This window comes from Scomber japonicus, chromosome 16, assembly GCF_027409825.1.
Source record: "Scomber japonicus isolate fScoJap1 chromosome 16, fScoJap1.pri, whole genome shotgun sequence".
Classification (NCBI taxonomy): Eukaryota; Metazoa; Chordata; class Actinopteri; order Scombriformes; family Scombridae; genus Scomber; species Scomber japonicus.
This window is the reverse complement of record NC_070593.1, coordinates 10,576,741-10,601,044: the sequence shown is the minus strand read 5'-3', so window position 1 is coordinate 10,601,044 and position 24,304 is coordinate 10,576,741. Positions and strand designations below refer to the sequence as shown.

General features: G+C 42.2%; 1 protein-coding gene across 1 annotated transcript in view; it reads left to right on the top strand.

The window, feature by feature from the left end:
- Positions 1-4,048: 4,048 nt before the first annotated feature.
- Positions 4,049-24,304, top strand: part of LOC128374832 (glutamate receptor ionotropic, NMDA 3B-like) — a 69,711-nt gene continuing 49,455 nt past the window's right edge. The window contains exon 1 of the mRNA XM_053335053.1: positions 4,049-4,582. Coding sequence (XP_053191028.1) covers positions 4,049-4,582 — 534 coding nt within the window. The remainder of the gene's footprint in view (positions 4,583-24,304) is intronic.

Genomic DNA, 24,304 nt, shown 5'->3' with positions numbered 1-24,304 from the left:
GTGCTACCTGGGTCTGTACTGCCAGATTATTCAGGATTACACTGACACACACGTACAGACAGAAATGTACACATGAATAGACACAGACTATTCCCCCTCATAGAAGAGCCTTTACCCGCACTAAAACTGGCAGTTATTGTTGGCTCACCCCTCAGCTGAACCACTATGTTCTCCAGCAGTCTTTTTACCAGTGTAATTGCAGTTTCGTTTCAAGAATGAATCACTGATGTGGTTTAATGGTGTGGGTTGTATGTTTGGGGGCAAATAGCAAATTTGCTGTCTACCTCAAAGGGACACAAAATATAAAAAGGAAGAATGAGGGAGTACGAAGAAAAAGGATGAGAGGTGGAAAAAAAAGAGATGAGGCTGAAGGCAGAGAGGAGCAGTGGAGGGGGATTGGGGTGGAGCCGTGTAGATAAACAAAAAAGGAAACGGATGAAGAGTATATGTGTGCACATTGAAAATGCAAAGACAGAGGGCAGGTAGAAGGAGGCACGGAACAAACAGGGCAGGAGGTGATGAGTGAACAGGAGAAGGGATCTCACACAGTGAAAAGAGAGACACAGCCCCCGCTAGCAGAGATGAAGGGCTACTTTAATTGGGTTTCTGATGCCTGCTTAATCCTATTCTCCATATTAATCCCTTACAATGTACACAATCAAAACAAATACACCCTTGGGGGGGCGGGGGCTCTTATTAGGAAACTGTAATACAGATAAAGTGTGCATGTGGGACACCTGTATACAACCTTTGGGGACAAACTAAGGACATGTCCCAGTCATCCCTCTCCCTGTGCAGCAACTGAGCGCCAAAAGGGGGATTCGTGATCACACTTGAGACCCATAATAAGCATCCTCCCGGAATGCATTGTGCTGCTGAAACATAATTGTACCAAGGAGCAAGGCTTGATATACACGCAACAGGAGCAACAAGTGGAGAAAAGTCACCTTGCCCAGAAATAAAACTACATCTTCTTCCTTTTTTCAGTTCAGTTTTTTGCCTGCCAATGAAAAATATCTATTCCCAGCGCTCCTGATGCTTCCATTCGTCATGCTGCCACCAACCAGCCTCTGTTGTGTCTGTAGACAATACTACAATGTTTATAATAATGTCATACTTAATTCTTTTCACTCTCATTGTGAACTTGACTTGGATAGATTTTGCTATACTATAATTGTAAGCTTTATTGGATGCCATCTAATTTGATGACAAGTAATGATTTTATTCATGTTATTTGATGATGTTTTGTATTTTCCCAGATACTGTCATGTGGGTTATATTGTTTTGTAAAAGCTGATCCACCTCTATAATAACCAACATATCCTCCAAATTAAACAACCTCATAGGTCATTTGACCATGCACTGTAGACCAACCCATAGGAGTGGTTTCTAATCAGGCGCCTCTATCAGCAGTAATCAAAAGGACAACATCATTTATCAAATCACTGTTCAAAATAATTATGTTTTATGATGTGACAACACTGTGGTTACGGTCTGCTTAGGTATGGGCACAAAAAACACTTGGTTAAGGTTAGGGAAACATCATGGTTTGGGTTAAAATGACGACTTAAAGCATGGTGTTGGTTAGACTTACTATTTCCCTAAAGTTAGGCACCTTTTTCGTCAACACAACAATAATCGTAGATACTTTGTTTTGTTTTTTTAAATTGTCCAAGCTCATGGTTGAAAATGAGACGCAAACAACGGTCTCCTGCAGTAAGGTCTACGTCTTTCAACCTGCACCCAACCTACCAATTCCAAATATGGACATTTTTCAACTTACATTAGTAGACGTCATCCGAACTGCACCACTTCTCTGGGATATCATTACCACAACTGCTAGATGGCGTCTGTCATTCAAATGTAAGTATAGGTGGTTTTTGGCGACTAGCATTACAACCCACTGTGTTGTTTTTCTACAGTTATCATATAATCTACTGAAGTAATAGATTAAAATATTTTGAACAAATTACATATTGTGATTTACATTATTCAACATATATAATGTCCTTTTTACCTTAGTATCAATATACAGTCAAAATAATAATAAGAACACCTTTTAAAATGTAGCTTCAGATTAACATGTAATAATATTATGTCACACCAGAAAAACTGCCTTTAACAATAGGTATTTTCTCTATGGATGTAATGTTTTGGGGAAAAAGGCATTTTAGTTATAGCACGCCTGATACAGCCACAAACTTTCACATTTTCTAAAGTACATTGTGATGAACTTGGCTTGACCTAGTGATCACTACATTCGACGACTTACACAGACAGAAAATATATTTGGAAACACTTAGTTTGTACTCAGTGTTGCCCAACTTTAACAGGTACCTGAGGGAGAGTTGTGAAGAGCCATGCAAGTTTAATGCTGCTGGTTTCTGCAGTAGAACACAGCCCACAGTGTTGGGTTTTCATCTTTTCATCGTATCGAGCAAGTGGAGCATGAGAAGATGGAGGAAAAGTAAGAAAACACTTTCTCTCCCAGCTGTCTTAGATTTGTCAGTAAACCGCACCGGTGTCACACTAGGTCACGCAGCAGGCTGTGAAATGACTTGTTGATCCCAGGAGAAGCGTGTGTGAGAGAGAAAGAGACACACAGACGGAGTGATACCTCTATCGCCTGTTAAACCTTTTAATGTCAAACTACACACTGAAATGGCCCCGCAGCTTCACCCCATGACAAAACCACCAAGGATGAGGAAGAAAGAAACAAAGAGGCTGAAAAAAAACAGGAGAGACAGACATTTGAAGCATGGAGTCTGACAAACAAGACATTTTTCAGAAAGAGTGTTGGGATCCCAAAAACTACACACAGCTGTCCAGATTTCACTCGATGGACAAATACATGTACCAAATTTTCTGTTCTACCGAGAAGTGAGTGCAAAATGAATGAAGGGAGGACTGAGTGCTGTCCCTTGCATGAAGCCAAATTAGCATGCACAGTAGATCTCTTTTATGGCACTGGCGCTGTCCATGGTGCTGAAAAGATGTGGTTACACAACGGATAATGTTCTAGTTGGACAGCAGTAAGGAAGTGGGGATAAATCTCTGAGGAAAATTGAGATTTCAGCAAGCCATTAGCTTTGTGTTGGCCAACCTGGCAAGGACATCAGTGGTCTTAGCTGTAAAGGTGGTTAAAAGCAGCCCATTACTTCACAAAAGAAATGACTAACATTAATAAAAAGACTCTATTTCAGCAAAGACTTATTTATTATATTCATAAAATCAGTCTGTGTTCAACTTACAGCAGTTTAATACTGCTTACTCTTTAAATGTGAGTTTTCTGTCATCATCAGGGCAAAGAAATAAGGAAAGATATGAGTTTGTATGTTCCACTAAAATGTAGAAATACAAAGAAGAAAACTAATTGGATTGTCTTATCTCAAATTAAGATTCATAAAATAATTACAAGCAAACATCTTAGCTTGCTTGTCTCTGAATGAAAACAGCAAATTCTCTTTGCGACCCGGAGAAGCGGAAGGAAATGTTACCCGACGAATTTTCATTAAAATTCAACAAGAGGCAGGCTCCGTGAGAGGTTAGATTATTGGCGGGCAGGCACATGGACACACACACACTCCCTCACACACACATACACACACTCAGAGACACACACATACACAGTCAGACACACACTCACACTAACTCACTCAGAGACACACACACATACACAGTCAGACACACACACACACACACACACACGCACACACACACTTCACAGCTGGTCTGCCTAACCCTTCCTCCAGCAGAGACTGACAGAAGCGGGGCGACCGCTCTAAGCTGTGAGCGCTCATCTCTCCTCTCTTCTTCTCCTCCACCGTGCGTCTTTTACTGTTGACATAAAAACTTTGAAGAGGTGAGAGGCAAAACCGCCAAACCGCCAACAGATCACCGTCGGCAGCGCATCAGCTAAGAAAAAAAAGGGGAGGAAAGAAGAACCATCAAGTCCGAGAAAAGCGGTGGAGCCGGGAGAAAGAGGGAGCTATGCCATCTCCCGCCGAGCTGAGCCCAGTCCTCCTCTGTTGTGTGTCGGAGCTGCAGCATGGTGTCTCTCTCTGGACTCTGGACCTACTGCCTCGCCCCCGGGAGACCTCATCTCCTTTTCCTCTATGCCAGACTGCTCCTGCTGCTTCTCTTATTAACCGTCTTCACTTCCCCCGAGCCCTGCTTACCGCACCCCCAGCCGTGCCACATCCTCGCCCGGATAGGTCATACCGTACGCCTCGGTGCGCTCTTGCCGACCCGCCAGCCGGCACGGATACAAAACGCGCTCAACCGCGCCCTGGCTAGCCTCCGGCACCAGAGCGGAGGGGCAGATTCCTCCACGACACCCTCTCAGGCACTACCCCTGCTGCCCTACAATCTGAGCCTGGAGATGGTGGCTCGATCGCCCGCGGGTGGGGACCCGGAATCGCTGTCCCGCAGCGCCTGTCAAGACCTGGTGGTCAGGGGGGTGTCCGCTATGCTCGCCTTCCCCCGCTCCAGGGAGGAGCTGATCCAGGTGGAGTTCCTCTCCTCTTTCCTGGAGATCCCCTTCATCTCCATCCTGGAGGACACAGAACCTCTTGTGACCAAGGTAAGCATGGGTAGTGTGTGTGTGTGTGGTGTCTGTGCACCTGTAGCAGTCATCTTTAAAGAAACAGAAATGCATAAAACACTACAGGTGATTTGGTGATATTTTATCGTTTTTATGCTGTTCAATAAGCACTAACCCATGGCCAAACATACTTTCATTTGAAGCGTTATCAGAGAGTTGACTCACAAGGAAACTTTGACTGACCCTGAAGCCTGTGGCAAAGATTTTGGTGGTTGAGCTGGTGCAAATCTCTTCACAGACATCTTTTAAGGCTGGCTGAAGGCAAAAGGAATAATGTGAGTAAAAGTAAGTATTACAGGGGATAATAAGAACAATCATTCTTAGGATCAACTTTAAGCATGATGAGAATAACTATCAAGAATAGAAACGATTGAAAAATAGCAGATTGAAATAGCAATTAGCGTCCTATAAGATCCTTAAATACCACTCAATGACTTCTGCAGAGTCTCATGTTCAGATTGATCTCAGCTGAGCTTTGCTGGTGAACCTGCAGGCCCTTCACATGCATGTTTAATATCTGGTAGCTCTGCCTTGGTATCGGACTGAACCCTAAAGCCCTCCGGCAGCAGAGGTTTAAAGTGAAATGCTTTTTTTTCTCCCTTTAAGCTTGCTCCTGTTGTGTGTGTATGTGTTCATGCATGTGTGTGTGTGTGCTTGTTAACAGAGGGTGGCTCTGTTTGAGTGTGTGTGTGTGTGTCTGTATTTGTGTGTGCATGAATGTGTATGATTGAAGACGACTGTTTTGGCACCTTTCAGAGTGAATCATTCAAACAGTTGAGATACTGATAGATTGATACTGTGAGGAGGTGTGGTGCCTGCAGCTCGTGTTATTTGTGTATGTGTGTGTGTGTGCTCATAGTATAAATGTTTATAGGTGTGTGTTACTCTGCACCTGTACAAATTTGTAGTTCGGCAATAAACACGTGTATGTGAGTGCGTGTCATGTTAGTATTCCCAGCAGTAGACGAGCGGTTTGCCAGTCACTCAATCCAGCTCCAGTCACATCCTCCTCTATCCGACTGAGCAGCCAACTGCATCACTTTGTCACACGCACATGCACACACCCATGCAGCCGTGCACGCACACACACACACACACAAGTTCAGATAGGGGTATGTGTAAATAAAAAGGACTTTTAACTTTCGTACAGGTTAAGCTGAGAGACACACACTCCCCTTGCCTACACACGCACACACACACATACAGAGACACACACACACACAGACACAGACACACACACACACACACACACACAGGCTGAACTAAGAGGCTTCATTAAGGAGACAGGGAGGGGAGAAAGAGAGTGGAGGGGGGGAAAGATGTATAGTTTAAGTCTGAAATCTTTGTTCTGTCGCATCTCTTTGTCAACAATGGATTGCTTATTAGATTTCAATAAAGCCTGCATGAATGAGACGATGAGAAGTCACACCACTTGACAAATGTGTCAGCCATGCAAGGAGATAAGCAGAATGAGGGAGAGAGAGAGAGAGAGAGAGAGAGAGAAGAGACGAGGGGAGAAAGAGAAGAAGGGGTGGGCCGGGACGGAGGAGAGGTTTCTTTTTTTTTTAAGCTGTGGGAGGCCTTTCAGTTCTACATAACTGTGCCAAGCAGTCACCGGGCAAAAGAGAAACAACATCACCCTTTTTCTGTGTGTGTCTCTGCCTCAGTCTGTTCAGTATTTTTAGAAAATTATTTTGAAGCAGTATATTCATATAAACACATCTCTGTTTTGAGAAGCTTTTGTTTTTAAAGCAACACAGTGATTCAGCCTCATATAAAATTCATGTAGTCATTTTTCTCTGTGTCAGGCTAGTCTTTTTTTAGGTTCATAAAAGGTGACGTGTCTGGCAGCGGTATTATCTGTTTGCATGTCAGCTGTAGAGCAGGATAGCTGTGATGAGTAGTAATAGCTAACAGGCAAAAGAAAATAATGAAATATGGCAGAAACTCAAAATGAATCAACAGAAAATCCATAGTTAAAGACACAGCATTGAGTGCAGAGTGTGACCATGGAGCAGCTTCTGGAAAAATTAAATGCAGAAAAATTGCAGCCGCTAAGAACATTAAGAGCATTAAGAGCATCACTCATGCTCTCTTTCTGCTCTTTTAACAGTGTATATTAATGCTTGGGCAAATATTTGAGTCAATAAATTGATCAACAGTTTATTAATTGACAAAAAGTGTCATTATCAGTTTGTCTTGTGAGACATTTATTGAACAAAAGTGAAAAACGTTTGTTGTTTCCATCTTCTCATCTTTAAGGATTTGCTAATTTTCTCTGTATATCATTGTAAATGGTCTTTTGGACCGTTGGTTTGACAAAAATTAGCAATTTGAAGACATCTTCTGAAAATTACACAATGAACGAGTGATCAGTTCATCAGAGAGATACTTTATCAAAAATTAGAATACTCATTAGTTATCCGGAGCCTTTAAACAGTATCGATTTTAGTTTATGGCCAGTGAAGGATTTTAATGTGTTCTCCTTCTCTAGCACTCCACTGTGCACCTCCATATAAAGGGAACAATGTGAGAAATAAGATAAAACGAGTCTGGCAGGAGGTGGGACAGGTTCTTAAACACACACAGAGAGGGCAGTGACAAGTGGGCTGGGTAAACAGGGAGGCAAATTGTTAGTTGCAGGGAATTGTACACTGGTTTCTCTGTTGATAGTAAAATATGCAAACAGAAGATAGAATTGTAATTAAAAATGCTATTTACATGTTAGCAGCAAGGGGGAAGGAGTGCTCCTGAGAGGAGGGAAGGAGAGCCGGAGAAATCCAGAGACAAAACAAACCCCTCTGCCAAAAATTTGCTGAATTTGTCACAGATTGATCCAAAAAAAGGAGGCTGAGTATTTTTTTTCTCTTTGTTTTTGGAAGGAGTTTCTTCCCCTGTGTTTTTGAAATTGTGGAGATTTTCTGCGGGGTATTGGGAATTCAGCCCATGTTTTTTTTCTGGTGAACAGATCCCTTCCCTGGACATCAGAGAGAGGTAGATAGACACACACATACACACACACACAGAGGGAAAGAGAGTGATGCTTGCAGATTTAGACAGAGACACAGTTTTCCAACAGGAAAGTGAATTAACAACAACAAAATATTTAAAAAATGTCACTGAAATAAAAAGGGACGTGTGTTTTCATCACAGGCCGAAGGGCGTAAATAGATGTCCTCAAGGTCAAATAATATGACCATGAGAAAAAAAACAAGGAGTCTTTCAAGATTTAATTAAAATTTGCTACAATATGAATTTTTTCTTTCCTGTCATATAATAATTTTCACATTCCATGTTTCATCTGAAGACCAAAAAGAAATGGCAGAGTCATGACTGGAAAATAATACAGCATGTGTGACATTTCTTGAAGGTGGTGATGTTAGAATTTTTCCAGACGACCTTTCAGCACATCCAAAGCTGCTGCATAAGGGTCGTCATCATTATGTACTGTGACAAGTAAATTCCTCTCATAAATTATTAGCTATCGCCAAAATATTTCTGTGTTGCGGTACAGGGGGAAATTCCAGCACCAGTGCAGACTGAGATAGAGAAGGACACAGACAGATGGACAGAGGGACAGAGGGACAGAGGGACAGACAGAGGCAGAGGTCGGTTGTCTCTGCTTAGTCAGACAGAGCTGTGGGACTTGGTGATGTGTCTTAGCAAGGAAGTGCTTATTCCTCCCAACCTACTTAAGCTAATTAGAACCACTGTGTGACCCCTAACTGTAAATCTCTGCCGTCCATCTATAGCAGGGAGGATGGGAGGAGAGGAGAGGGGAAAGGAAGAAGGGATGGTATGGGGAGGAGGGGACAGTAAAAGGAAATGGGCTTCTAATTCCCATTAGGGTCATTACGGGTATTTTGGCAGGTGATTTGTTCATCAGTAGATTTTGTTGAATGAGAAAATTGAAGATATTTGATCTTTAAGCTAAGGAATCCAAAAATAACCCTAATTAACCTAAAAAAAATGAATGAAATTGGTTTTTAGAATTGGTATTCCAGTAGCATGCTAGGGTGTGTTGGTAATATAGCATAGTCATTATAGCATGACATAATTTGGTTGCGCAATTCCAAACAGATATAATTGAAAAGGGACATCTATGCAATCTCAGTTCATTTCTAATGCGTCCGGCATTTTTTAAAGCGTCAGTCTCACCCAACAATTCTGGATTCGCTGATAATATCGCTGAAATTATTTTGTGGATCATGATTTTTTTCTTTTCTCTCTTCTTTTTTTTTTTTTTTTTTTATTCGGGAAATGTATTAGCAGGGGGGAACGGGAGGAAATGGTTTTGCTGATTCTTATATGTGATTAGGTGAGAGGGGTGGTATGGTGTGAATTCATTATTTGTCATTCTTCACAGTGGAAGCTGTGTTCCAGCAGCTCAGTCACTTTATTCCCAGCTTCACTTAATACTGTTGAAATACACCCTGAAAATGGCCCATAAAAGGTACAATATACAAGACTATATTTCACAGTCTCAATTTGAATGACATTCCTATTCTTTTCTCCCTGTGGTTCAATTAGATCACTTACATCCAAATTAAATATTAAATATTCTTTGAATACAGAGAGCATTTTATTCACACTTATGTCTATTTTTTACGTGCCCTATTTCTTAATCAGTCCTCTTCAATATGTATGCAAATTATAGGCACATTTCTTTGAATCCTGTTGCTCAGACCACTTGTAAATGGTGTGCTTTTGTTTGGTTGTAATGCTGATAATCTGATCTGAACTATCTAAATATATGTCTGATTTTGCAGCAGTAATTTGGGCCCCACTGAATAGCAGCATTAGTTGGATCATTGTGTAAACTGCAAATGTTGATGTCATCATTATCATCATCGCTACAATATAATCATTACAATAAACACTGCAAAAATACAAATATATTTATGCAGTGTATTATTCATGAATTTCACCGTCTTGTGATTCAGAATAACCTTTAACGTTCCGGTGGGGAACTATTTTCCCCACTGCAATCAATCCACCCTGCATTCTTTCATTAAGTCACTTCTTTTTTTAATGACATACCTCATTCTGCTTAGTAAAATGAAGATTAGTACAGTAAAAAACCCAATTTGCGACTTTGAATGAAATTACATTTTAATCCAGAGACCCTGCTGAATAAGACGCATTGTGGCTCTGAGCTAGCCCTGCTCTCAGAGGACACACACATATTCACACACGCGCACGCACATTCACGCATGCATGCACACAGAGAATCACCCGCAAACGCTCCACACGAACGTATACCTACATATGATTCACATATGCATACAGTAGAATGTATGCCCTGTCCTCACTAAAGGTTATTAAGCCTAATGAGGCTTTACAAGGCCATGCTGCCTTTAGTGTTTCCTTTGAGATGATGAGGGGATTTGTGCCCCAACCACAGTGGAATAAACGAGTGGAAAGAGAGGGACAAAAACTTGCGCCGAGCCAGAGCCGCAGGCGAACTGACAGTTTGAGACAAGCAGGCCACTTAATGCAAACAGCTCAAAGCTTTTTCTTTATTAGTGTTATGATGACAGTTCAGTGCGGTCTTGACTGAGCCAGATTAATTGAGCACAGCAGCAACAGCAGAGTATGTATTACCAAAAGGACTGTGGGCCTGTTTGAGCTGCTCAGTATGGCATTTGAGTTAGTGTTTTAATGGCTGACTTGTGTTTGGTTTGTGCTTTTGCCTCTAGTGAAATGTGTCCAGTAACTCCTCACCAGCGTTATATTTTGTCTATAGAGAAACAGAATGATGGCCCGTGATGGATAGAAGCTGAAAGGAAAGTAAGGGCTGAGTGTATCGGGGAGCAAAGAAGACGTGGTTATCATTATAACGATATAATTGAGGGATAGAGGGAGATATGTAGGGATCAAGGGAGAAAGAAGGTGTCAGTTGATGGGAAATGCAGGAGGGAGGGATCAAGAAGGAAGGGTGGAAGGAAAATTAGGAATCAGGTGATTGCAAGGCAGGAAGGGGGAACTGAGGAAAAGGAAACGAGGGAAGAAGGAAGGATCGAGGAAGATAATGGTTTTTCCCGTATATGTTGCTCAGAGGTAAGGGATAAAGGACGGAGGAATTAACAGGGGGAATGGGGTAAGGAGTGATCAAGAAAGAAGAAATCAGTAGGGGGGAAAGCGATGGAGGGATTGAGGAAAGAAAGCATGATAGGTAGGTAGTAAAGGACTTGGGAAGAAGGGATCAAGGAAATGAGGAAGAAATCATTAATAATCGAGGTGTGGAGAGATTAAAGAAAAAAGAATCAGGTAGTAGAGACGGAAGGATGTAAAAGGAAAGGAGGGATGATGGGGATGAGGGAAGAAGCCATCGAGAAAAAAAGGGATCAAGGACAAGACAGAAGAATTGGTTGGGAAATAGAAGGAAGGAGTGATCGAGGCAGGAAAGGAGGACTATAGTATGAAACAGAAGAAACTGATTAATCTAGTAAAGGAAATACAAACAGGAAATGAGGGATTAAGAAGGAAACTGTAGCTTTGTTTGATAAGAAACAAGGGAATCAGGGATGGGGTGATACGAAAAAAGAGGAGGACAGGTGGCAATCAAGAGATATGAGAGGAAACGGAAGGATGAAAGAAGAAAAGGAGGAATCAGGGCATAGGGAATGAGGAAAGTAGGGATCGAGAAGAGAAGAAAGAGATTGACGTTTGGAGGCGGGCGTGAGGGGAAGGATATATTGAAGGAAGGCAGGGAAGGATGACAGGAGGCTCGGGCCTTGGGCTTTTTCTTCCATTGAAGAGTTTGATGGAGGCAGTTTTATCTAAACTGTGCCGGTTCATTAGAGGATTAGTGAGTGATAACTTCAAGCTTTCTGTGATTGAAAAACACCCTCACACCTGCATGCACACACACTGATATAGATAGATGATTGCACATACACAGACTTTCCATCTAATGCTTACACACACTGTGCACCTATCGATTAAAGTCATGCAAACTCATTCAAAACTCACAAAGATGAAAAGGCGCACGCTGAAATACACGTCTCTGATTTCTATTCCACGTTTCACATCCACCTAAAGTTTCTTTCATCTTTCCCTTCCATAGATTGTGCAGCAGTCATTTGAGAATGTGTTCTATGGTTTTACAGTAGGTGGCAACTGAGGCAGAACAGCAGAAATCTAGGCCAGATGGGTTTCAGTGATAAGGGTAGGCCTGGAGACAACGCACCCATATGGTCTTATAGATGCTCCCACAGGTCACAGGTGAAAGACAAGCAGGAGGGAGAGGTAGACAGGAGGCGAGACAGGTGAGAGGAGGTGAGAGGAGGTGAGAGAGACGTGTGCTGATGTGAGATTAAACAGATGCTGACAGATGACTGTGGGACAAGGTTGAGTGAGTGCCAAAGCGACAGGTTAGCCAAACACCCAGGGGTGAAGACAAGAAAGTGGGGTAAACATCGAAAAAAGGGGAAGACAAAATTCTTCAAGTAACAGAGGATAAAGAGCGAGCAAAAGAAAGTGTTAGAGAAAGAAACAAGCTTAGACAGACAAACTGAACGATTCAGACAGGTAGGAAGGGGAGAAAGAAAAGGATAAAAAAGAGAGAGAAATAGACAGCAAAGTAAAATGAGCAAGCTAGTATGAGATAAAAGAGGGGAAAATGAGACTAGGAGGTGACAGAGAAAATGTGACAGAGAGAAAAGCTGTCAGAGAAGAAGTTATTTGAGAGGCGGGTACGGCATAGACAGGGGATTGAAAGATGGTGGACCCCAAGGTAACTTCTGTTCCTTCTGGGATATTTATGTTGGGGAGTTGGCAAGAAAAAGGGGATGATTTAGAGCCCATCTGGATGGGCTTCAACACCACCTGCCCACAGAGGAAAAGCTGTCTGTAAGGAGACACATATCAGTGAACCGGTGGCACCCGTGTAACACACATAAACATGCATTGTTTACACCGTATACATCAGTGCAGTCATTTCTCCCAGTTGGCTCTGCTCCAGCTTGTTGGATCGAAAATTAAATAATCCCTGTGACGTTAAAATGCTGACTTTCAGGACAATGCAGCACAACAATAATCCTTAGTACTGTATACTGACAAGTCGACCAAGGATTTTTTGGAACAGTGGTTAGTGCTTTACTGGCTGAGTCACCTGTCCTCAATCCAAAGGAGCATGTGTTTGACTTGCTAAAGAAGATGAAAGGACCATGAAACATGGAGGCGGTGGAAGTGGCTGCAGTACAGATCTGGCAGAAGAGTCTTCTGATGTCTGTGGGTTGTAGATCCCTGCACAGGACTTGCAGCCAAATATTAACTATGATGACTTTATTAAAGTTACTGAAAAGTATCCTTTGGACTTTTACTTTAAAAAAAAAAACCTGAATTCATTTTCTTCCTCATATAACATTTGTAAAGCATTACATCCTTGTTTGCAAACCAGCTAGCTAGTTCCTTTTGTTGGTGCATTTTTGCAAGTCTTTGATGGCATTAGGTCTTAAACATTAGGCTGGTGGGATAGCATGAAAATCAGCAGGAATATATATTCCTATGAATACTATATATGTATACATGTGTTCATCCGCAATGAAAGCAGGAGATACCAATAAAAATGGGAACTGCTCATCAAAACATACCTCAACTGGTGGTTAAAAGCTAAATTAGTACTCATCCAATTACTTTTTGTCACCTAAAATTGGGTATTATGCATAACAAAGGGCTACAACCCCTGCACTATTTATCTGGTGTGAATATAACATCACATGTCAAAAAAAGCTGAAAATTAGCCTGTTAAAATCACAGTCATTATTTCACTTTGAATTCAGTGTGCTTCATCACAGAGCCAACACCAAAAAACATATAATTGTCCTAATTGATTCTGAAAGGCATAATTGTGCTTCCAGTAAAGTGTTTGTTGGATTGTTTAAAAGCGTTGGAAAGTTGCTCTCGCACACACTTCCAAAGGTGGAACTGGGACGTTGCAACTGCCAATATTTTTAACTTTCCAAACTGAATGAATCTGCCAAGCACACAACCAGTGTCACACAGCAATTAGCCTAGCAACGGGTGTGGAGGTGGAAAAGTTTGCAAGACTTCAACTATGCACTGTTTTCTCCATCTGAACAATTGATCAAAAATCAATTAAAGTGTGGACGCTCAGAACAGCTATAAACACTCTGCTTTCAGGCTAATCAGATGAAACTAGTATGTTTAAAGCATGCTGAAGTCCCACTAGCTCACACACACACACACACACACATACAGTATGCACACATACAGCACACTGCACAATCCAATTCCTCCTAATCTCTTGTAACCACTATATACTACGTAGACATTGCTGTAGATGCAATCATACACACAGACCTGTACACAAAACACACTCAAAAGCACACTCAGACGTGACAGTCACGGCTCTACCCCACACATGCATGGATACACATACTCAGTCAAGATTGTATCCGGGAGCATCCATCATACAAGCAAGCGGTTTATCATTTGTTAGGAAGTCTGGTTTCAGGCCCCTCTTTCTAGTTTGTTCCCATTCTCTTTCTGTATTGACCTCTGTTCGAGATGCCTCCATAAAGCAGAGCGGAGCGGAACAACAGATAAATCCTGAATGATATCCCAGGCTGACTGCTGGTGCAGAGGAAACATCAAGACGATCTGATATTCATACGCATAACATCTAACACATGAACACTATTTATGAGCCGGAAGGAGACACGCAGACATGGTACAACTGATAGAGAGAGAGAGTGTGTGTCACTGCAAGACGTGGGGTAGCGAGGGAAAAAAAAGAGATTTGAAAGCAAGGATTGAGGGCAATGGATGGGTGAATGAGGCAAGGAGACGGTAAATGAGGGCGTCAGGGTGGGGTGACACAAAAAGAAAAGAAGAGAGAAAAGTTTAGGGATGAAGAGAAGAAAAACGGGATGTGATCAAGTTTCCTTCCTCATTGCCCTTCACAACAGAGGACAGACCGTCCTCCAGATAGCACTAAAGCAGCTTCCCTGTCGCACTTATCTCATGCCAAGTCACGCTACACAGCGGAGCAATATTTCACTCTAATTCAGGTCAGTAGCATGCATATATCTTGCTTCTGTCCTGCAGTCACACTGCTTGAAGAACAGTGCTTGAGTTGAAGAACATGATGAAATTACATAAAATGAGTTTATAACATTTTTGTAGACTTATTTTATGACCAAGACCAAAAGTGTTGTACCAAAAGCAATCCCAACTAGTCTCACCTGTGTGCTTACTGAGCTACCTACTATAATTCAAGGTCTTGGTTGGGTTCTTGGCTTGTGGATACGATATTGGATGATAAACAAGAATATTGTGTTTCTCCTGTTGTAAAGAGGCTGTTGCAGCAGGAAACGGTACAGATAGAGCATAATCAATACATTCTGAACTACCTCAGGCAAGAAAAACAGAGCTTATTAAAACAAAAAGGGGAATAGACGGAATTTGTTTCAGGTAAAAATGGCTGTGTAGCAATGCTTGTTTTTCTCTGTTTATGAGCGGTAGAATGGACTATACCCTTATGTTAAGGTTAAGGTGTTATTATAATATGAGTTTTTGCTCAAGGTAGGCTGTTTGTTTGTATTTTTGTTTTTTTTCCAGTCATGACACAAGATTGAACTGAGTGAGTGAACATCAGCGCATTCAGGTGTAATAGTTTGGTAGGAAGATTCTTTTCAGGCATGACAGCTGAGCGTAAGGGTTGAATGGTGATATCTTTTTCAGGTAACTCAGTGGTGAGGACTGTGGTGGAGGTTTGTCAGGCGAAAAGATTGGACGAGGTATTTCAATTTTTGGTTGAGATGCTGCAGAAGAGTGATGATTAAAATCTACTCTTGCAATAATGTAACAGATATTAGAAGCATAGAAAGAATCGGCTTCACTGTTAAGTCTCACCCACATGGCTTTGGGAAGAAGCACTTTGTGTCGCCTTTCTTCACTCAGCTGTCTACATCAAGAAAAGGCATTCAACATAGTGTCTAAAAATATTTCCCCACCCTTTTCAGTGCTGAGCGTTATCAGAGAGTATAAAAACTAAAGAATTCAAAAAATGTCTCTTTGCCTTTCTAGGATATTGTGAAAATTCCTGTACTTACTGTACAAGAGATTCACACTTCTGTCCATGTCCAAAAGGGCCAGCAGGTCACAAAAGTTGGAATATCATTAGCGATCAATAAATATAAATCAATCGCAGGCATGGAGTGGCCAAAACATTTAAATCATTACAGAACAGTCTAGGTTTGCCAAGATTATATAACACATTTCAAATGCATTACTGCGGGACTGACTAGTTTGAATAATCATCTCACAATTCTCCTGCTGGCAATACTACTAATAATAATAATAATAAAGACATAGGATATATTTTCCATGAGAGATGAAGCATGAAAATTGAAATTTCATGCTTTGAATTTTTGTCATATTTTCACTCACATTGAATAAACAGTTGAGTTTGCCATGTAAGTCAATTGGGAGATTTGGGATTCCATCTCATTTAGCCACTGGTGTAAATGGTTATCCAGCTATGGGGGGATATTTGTTGTTGTTGTTGTTTTGGTGGATGAAAAAAGCAAAGTGTATGCTTCAGCAAAGCAACCATTATACTGGACACTCCAGCTGCAGTTGCCCCCAGACTTTGTTAAACAGTGCTAATTTTCAAAATGGCACTGTATTACAGTCGCAGCACTTATTGGCAGCCTTGTCAGCTCTGGTGAAAAGATGCCCAATGGACCAGGCGGTGCCCGGTCTGTCCATTTCAGTTCTTTGTCCATCCTGTTACAGTCTGAGTCAGGCTGTCCTGACTGGAGCAATGCTGGGCTACAGATTCACTGCCAAGACTTTCCCAACAGTGCTGATGCTCTGCCAGTGTTACTATTTGTGTGCAAATGGGTCTATTATTGTCATAATGGTTGATGTGAAGAATGTTTTTTGTGTTTTGTGTGTGTTTAGGAGTATATGCATATGGTAATTAATCGTGTGCACTTTGGTGCCAGCCCTGTCTACTATTCATGTGTGAAGGTTGGGTTGGATGTGGTTCAAAATTGGTAAAATACCTTAATTCATAAGATATGAATCTCACAAAATAATCCCATTACATTCAAGAGCTTTCGATTAACTTCCTCAAAGGAAGGAGTGGTCAGGGAATTGCAGATGTTGAAATTTCTTTTCCTCTGAGTACTTTTAAGACTTCTTGTTCATGTCAGCTCAAAAGTTCAGTTTGATTTTTAGTTTTTAAAACTGCATCAATTGATTTTTTACCCAATTGAGGATATAGGAACAAGATGAAAACTACACTGAAATGAAAAAGTGAAAAATGTGTCAACAAACAGATCCCTATCCACACAGCCAGAAGACACTGAGTAATATTAGCATTCATCTGGAGTCATGTTTCTAGCTCTCTGATGAATGGAACTTCTTTGGTCTCCAACAACTCCTGTGCAGCACTGTAAATGTAAGATGCTCCATTATGTTCTTGCAGCTACAAATTGTGTCTTTTTGTGGTGGACGGGTAGCATACAGTAGGTTTATCTGACTCTTCTTGCTAAAACAGCTGCCTGATTCTGTGAGAAACAAGGATAATGGCGGTGGAATCTACCAAAACAATAATAACAATAAGCTAAAAATCCTAAAAGCAGAGCTGAGGGATTAGTCACTATGACTGGCATCTTTCACATATTAATTTGACTCGCTATCGACATAAAATATTAAGAGCAGCTTTTTATTTCTAGTTTTGTTAGAATTGCTGAAAGCTAAACTATGGATTTCAATTGGGATTTCAAAGCATTCACATTTAATAACCAAAAACAGCAGTGGATTCAGTTTTAATCACATTCTTAAACATATTAGTCTTTTAATACACTGTAGGTCTTACAGTACACAGTATGAGGAGTGCTGGTCAGTTGTAGTTCCTTGCTGGCACTTAAAGGATGAGATATTGATCCCTGTGCATACAACTTCTTTTCCTGCTTTACGTAAATCAGTTTGTGATTGACAGACCCTGGACACGGAGCTGTCCGTCCCATTGACTGTTCATCAGCATACCACAGTACCCGCCTCTGTTCTGCAGGAGTCCAGTGGGTTAACCACGCTTTCAAATCAGCATCAGCTGCTTTTCCTAGAGCATTTATTAACAGTGGATATTTTCTAAAACCTAATAATACAGCTGGTTTTCTCTCTATAGCATGCCTGAGATTGCACAAGCCTAAGTGATTAGTTTTGCAGCGGCACAAATCGCTTGGAGGTAGATTGTCAGCGGAGAGTGCAGGAGGTCCTAGGGAAGAAAGCATTCAGTCCTCCAGCTATTTAATTATGAGGGCAGTAGACCCCTGGGTGCATGGCTTCATTCTCCCACAACAGTGGCTCACTAACAAAGTCCGTTGAGTGCCTTTGATTGATCTAAAGCCATTTGAGGTGGCCGTGAAAAGACAAAGGCAGTGACAGAAGGAGGGAAGGACAGAGGAGGGGGAGAAGTGGGCAGGGCAGTTGGTAGGGGAGGAATGGAAGCTTAAGGGATGGAGTTAAGAAAGATGGAAGGAATGGAGCAGCGAGAGGGATGTCAGCAGGGAGGGAGACACAGAGGCAGGGAAAAGGAATGAGGGATGAAGGGGAGTAAGGCGTGGATGGATGACTGGAGGGATGACCAGAGGGGTGGTGGTGGTGGTGGTGGTGATGGTGTCTTTCTTGGCACAGCACTTTCCTGCACAAACAACATTCACACACTGACCCAGGAGGTGCACTGGGCTGGGCACATAAACATTTACACAGAGAAGCCAACACAAAATACACACTTTGTTAAAATGTTGTTAGGGCTTCCACAGTATCAGGGGAGCAGAGATGTGGATGTATTTGCATAAGTGGGTATTATACTCTGAGCCAGTGGACAGTAGCGATGGCTAAAGTAGATAAGATAAAGCTTTCACTCTCTTTCTCTTCCTCCCCTGCCCCATTACCACACACAGACTCTCCATTTATTGCTTACTCTCTACTTTTTCTCTTTCTCTCTCTTTCACTCGGGACAGAAATCCCCTACCCCCCGCCCCCCACCCCCTCCCCCCTGCTGACCGAACACACACTCGTTTGTTGTGCTGCAAACATTTTCGTTCCCTCCAACTTCTCCCCCTTATCTGACTTGCTTAACTCCCAGTGTGAGAACTTTTTCAATTATCCCTGCCTCTACCTCTGAGTGTTTGGGACGAAGGCACTGTTTTGGCAGGATAACAGTCCGCAGAGGAGAGAGGGAGAGGGAAAAAGAGAAGGGGAAAAATTAGAGTGAGGAGGGAGGGAGGGATGAGAGGTTGAAGGGAGAGATTCCGCAGTGACTCCGTTCCAACAAGTCATCTTTCATTTTTATGACTTCAATCAAGTGTCCTTGAAGCCAAAATATACTCAGATCATGCACTCTTATCCTGGCTGGAAGGCTATGATACGTTTAAGTATAATACCTGTGCCTGCCTCTCTATCCACTGTGCACACATTTTAATAACTGTCAGTCTAATGCTGTCATTTATTAGCAAACTGCGCCCTGTCACTGCTCTGCTTTGGCACAAATATCAGATTCCCTCTTTTTATTTTTTTCTCAATTGTTGTGTCTCACTGTGTCTCTCAGTTTCTCTCTCTCCCTCTCTCTCTCTCTCTCTCCCATATCCCTTCCCACACCTTTCATCTACTACCTCCACCTCTCTCTGTGTCTCTTTCTCTCTCTCTCTCTCTCTGGCACACACACTCAATTCCTCCCTTGGCAGGCGACCACTGCAGTTTGTCACACACTGTGCAATATGGTACAGATTGGAATCACTTAAATAATATTTCTATTTCTCTCTGTTTCTGTCTCTCTCTCTCTCTCTCTTTTTCTCTCTCTGTGTATGTGTGTGAGTAAGAGTGTGTGTGTATGAGGGTGTGAAGGTGAGACAGAGAGTGTGAACTTGCTAAGAAAGTAACCTTGCCCAGAGAACTTTCGCTCCAGAAAGTCAACTGTCGCCTTTGTGTGTGTTCCAGGACAGTTACAGAGTTACAGGAGTGTGTAATTCCATCTGTCAGAGTCTACCTCACTGGGATGCACTCTGTGTGTACGCTGTGTGTTTTGGGTGTGAATGTATCTGTATGTGTACTCATCCAAGAAAGCACACAGCGGGACTGCATCCTGCTTCTTCAGCCATTACGATCCCATGTCCCATTCCCATCCTTCTTTTTTCTTATTAAGACTTTTCTTCTCCGCTCTCTGTTTCTCCTTCTCTCTCCATTTTCTTATGCCCCCCTTCAGCTCCCACCCCATTTACCATTCTCTCCCCCTCCATCTGTACTTCTTGGGCCATCCATCTCCTCCACTCCTCCACTTTCTCTCTCCCTCTTATCGCTTTCCTTCCCTCCCTTTTCCTCCTGCTCATTTCCCACCTGCATGGGATTGCTGTTCGGAGCCATCGAGCCCAGAGCTTGTAATACCCTGACCAGAGTTATTTAGCCGCGCTATGACAGGTAGGGAAATGAAATCACCACTTGGCTGTTTGTGTGTGTGTTTTTCTTTTTGTTCCCCTTTACTGTTCCTCCCTTCCCATTTATGAGACCCTGCTGCAGGGTTATTTTTAGTCGATTGCCACCTTGTCACTGGCCTGTAAAATCCGACCGCCAGACGTTCACTTAGGCAGAAATTCTCTATCATGATTGCGGGATTGATGAATGATATTGTTATCTGCAGTTGTGTTTTGGCATGAATCAAAAACACCCCTCTCTCTCTCGCCCCCTCTCTCTGTCTTTCTCTCTCGTACACTGTCATTTTTTAAAACTACTTCGGAGGAGGAAGCTGTAAATAGTCCTATGGTTGATGACTGACTGATGATAAACTGACAAATTGATCAGTTGATTGATGGTCTGGGTCATTCATTCTGTGTGCCTGTAGTTTCTGATGAATACAAACTCAGCACATTTCCCATTTATATATTTCTTAACAGACTGTGTTAGGGACACAGAATCCATCATTTGTTGCGAAGGGTATGTTAAAAAATGTCGACAAATTACAACAACAAAAAGTGGGCAAACTGCCTGAAAAGGGGACACACTTGTTTGACAAATATTCACTAACAAAGGCCATGCCAGTTGGTGCTGTATTTAAAAGAATTGTTTATTATTATGTTTGGCAGTCAATTTGCGGTGGGATGATTGAGGCAGAGGAGAGGAACGAAGACGGTTGATCGCCAGGGGTGGGGAAGGTGAACAGGAACGGGAGGTGTGACGAGGTTGTGTATGGTGTATGGTGGGATGACAAGGTTCAGGGATTAAAGGGGGTTTGATTGGAGTTGTGACGTGGCTGTAGCATCTAAGAACCAGCAGGGTCGAGGCTCAGGGTGGAGGCATGTCTCAATGAGTTTTCCCCCAGTGGTTACTATAATGAAAGATGAAGAAAGAGATTTACTGAAGTGTTAACCCTAACATGTCTTTGATGGTAACTGGAGCACCCAGTAGAAATCCACATGAACACGTGGGGAACACGCAAACTCATCAAAGAAACAAAGAAATGACCTGGGACAGCTAAAGATGAAACCCAGGACCTTCTTAGTGTGAGGCACAATAACTTCAACTTCAGTTACAGACAGTAACTTTAACAAAGAGATTTTAAGACTAAGCAAGTTTTCCCAAATCAACCAAACCCAGACCTCTGAGCTCTGAAGAAAATTATTTGGCCAGTAAAGATTAGCAAAGATGTAATGGGCTGATGCTATACTTCAAACCAGAGAGCTATATTCTTCTGAGAACTTGTTTGAATCACAGTAGTATGCTGACATTAAACTGCTAACATGAATACATATTGAAATGTATCTAAGATGGTGCAGTTCAGCTAGTAGAAAGGTTTCTGTGGGTGCTGCTGAAGGTCGTTAGGTTCTTTCTTTCTTTGTCAATTCTCCGTTCTCTAGTGTAGTGTCATCCATAGCGTTTACGTGTGACAGGCAAGTTGGTCACCTCTCAAGCAGAAAATAGTGGATTATGTTCCCTTTAGTTCTCCCATAGCTCCATGTTTTGTGTCCAAACAGAAAAAAAATAAGAGGTGCTGATTCCTGAGTTCTCATTTTTCATTCAAAACATTTCACACTCTCTGAAAGGATCCCATACCACTCCTAGTACCATAAAACTCCTAGGTGGATCCCTTTGGTCATGCTTCCATAAAGAAGTGGGTGTTGTAGCCTTGAGGTCAGAGAAGCAGGTTTGGATTGGGCGGTTGCTACAGGGGAAAATGTGAGGAGAGTACTATGTAAGGCGATTTTTAAGGAAAGGAGGTGGAGGATGGAAGAAGACTGGTGTGAAAGCTCCAAAATGTAAATGTGAAGGAAGGAGGGAAAACGTGACAAAGCTCAGTTAACATTCTGTTACAGGTGAAAACTCTTCTGTCTACAAGGAAAAATAGCTGGTACTCTGTAGAAACCAATTTTTGTTTTTTTGACAGCACATTTTTCCATCTGCATGTTTTTTCCAAGCTCAGGGGCCCAGCTGAGGTGACAGATTGGTCCCAAGGAAAGGACAGACTGCCTGATGTTCAAGTATGAAAGACGTGTGAAGTTCTGATCCGTAAATGTCATTTTATCTCTTGGCTATCTTTCAAAAATTCATTTTCTCTCTATCTCTATTTAGGGTGTAGTTTTACACACACACACATATATACACTCTCTCTCTCTCTCTCATACTTTCTCTACCTCATCTGTCAGATGCTTAATCTGATATTAAACGTACTCCCAAATGCTACACTACCCTTCAGAGCTCCCATTTACCTTTGAGACACATGCGCACCTGCCAATGACACTCCCTCCTCTTCCGTCTTTGCTACCTCTCTCTTGCTCTCGGTTTCTCTCAAACACGAGGACACACCTGCCACAGACATTGATTTCTTACCCACCTTCTTCACTCTCTCTCTCACACACACATACACACACACACACACACACATTTCTCTTTGAGCAGCCTCCCTACAAATGTCAGGTGGGGTAGTGGGGTAGGGAGGTTGAAGGAAGAGGAAGGAAAGGTGGATGGGGATTGAGTGAGAGATGCACACATCAGACATGAGGAAGATTTCACTTTTGCGTGAAATCACGTTCTCAGACTGGCGCAGATATGCCAGCCGGGGAGAAGAAAGCAGTGGGAGGAGGGGCTGGGAGGCAGGAGGAGGGAAAAAAATGTGTTCTTGGCACAGTAGGTTTTCATAGCTATGAAATATATTACATATTGAAAAACACAGATTTTATATTGATGAAATTATTACTAGAAAGGCTCACATTCTTTACCCGGACCTGTTTAAGTGGTTCATTTGGACCTGGATGTGGTCCGGCCATTGAGATTGGGTGTCAATTTCACGGTTACTTTGTCTTGTACCACAACCTAAGCTTCAAAGAAATGTCTTAGATAGAAAGAGGAGCGTATAATCGCCAACATAATATGCGCTCACACATGCTCATGCATACTATACACAGGGTTGGCATAATCTCCCCCGCTTTGGCATGTGGATGCACACTCAAGACGTCCGCACACTTTTATGCATATGCTCCATATTAGACACAGCAGCTGTGCTTGCAGAACATGGGTAGCAGAGACATAGTATATGTTTTTAATACAAAGTATGCACATGTGGCACATACTTACACCTGTAGTAGATATACACATTCGCGCATCGTGCTACTGTATTTGTTTTTTTATTATTTTGTTATTCTTCTGTTTGCTTGGGTAATATTAATTATTCATTGCTTCTGGCAGCCCACAAATACCATCCCAGGAGATTAATATAAAATTTATCTGTCCCACTTCCTCAACAGCACGCAGACTTGGGTCCACAGTTTACCTGACACTGAGATAGAAGCCTATTTGCTATGCAGGGGAACCTCCGTCAAGCCGAAGACCTAAAGTTGAGTTAATTAAACATTAAGCATTAATCAAAATGAGATCGTTAATCTCGACACAATTATCTGTGATATTTCCTAAGTTATGTGCTCGTTCTGAGGCATACTGAGTGCAAGGGGACATGCACTCGGCCATCCACGCAAGCCGATGCACATAAAAGTATACACATAGAGAAGACTATTTGCATGGCCTTCTGCGTACTGTAGTCTGTGTGTGTCTGTGTGTGTGTGTGGGCTGACAAGCCACCTCTCATTGCTCTTTGATGCCCTTTACATGTTTCAATCAACATCAATCAGGGCTTGGGATGCAGCTCTTCATATTAATTGAGGGTGAAAAATGCAGGAGCAGAGCGAGGGAGGACATCCACAGATCAGTGAATATTGCTCTCCATTCAGTTAGAACATAATGGGGTCAGATGCCACTGTAGACCACAGTAACTTCGCTGACCTACGCACACCACACCCACACACGCACACAAATCATACACACTCACATCTGCTCCCTCTAATTGAAAGATCACACATCGCAGAGGTGTTTGCCAACTAAGGAAATTAAGTTTGGCTCCTAAAAGTCCCAGTACTTAGGAAGATCTGACTCATGCAATCTTCTTTATGAATCTAAATTGGAGGTGACTTTGTAGAGTGTTAAACTCTGAGCTGGCATTTAAAGAAAGATTATTGCCTTCTCTTTTTCCCTTTTCTTTTGCTCCTATTCAAGCTTTTGACGAGCAGAGCTGCGGTTATCGCTGAGTTTTGTCAAGAGAGAGAGACGAGGTTTCTGGCTCAGAGGCGAGTCTGGGCCTTATCACTGGCTGACTTTGTTTCTGGATATGCCTTTTAGTAT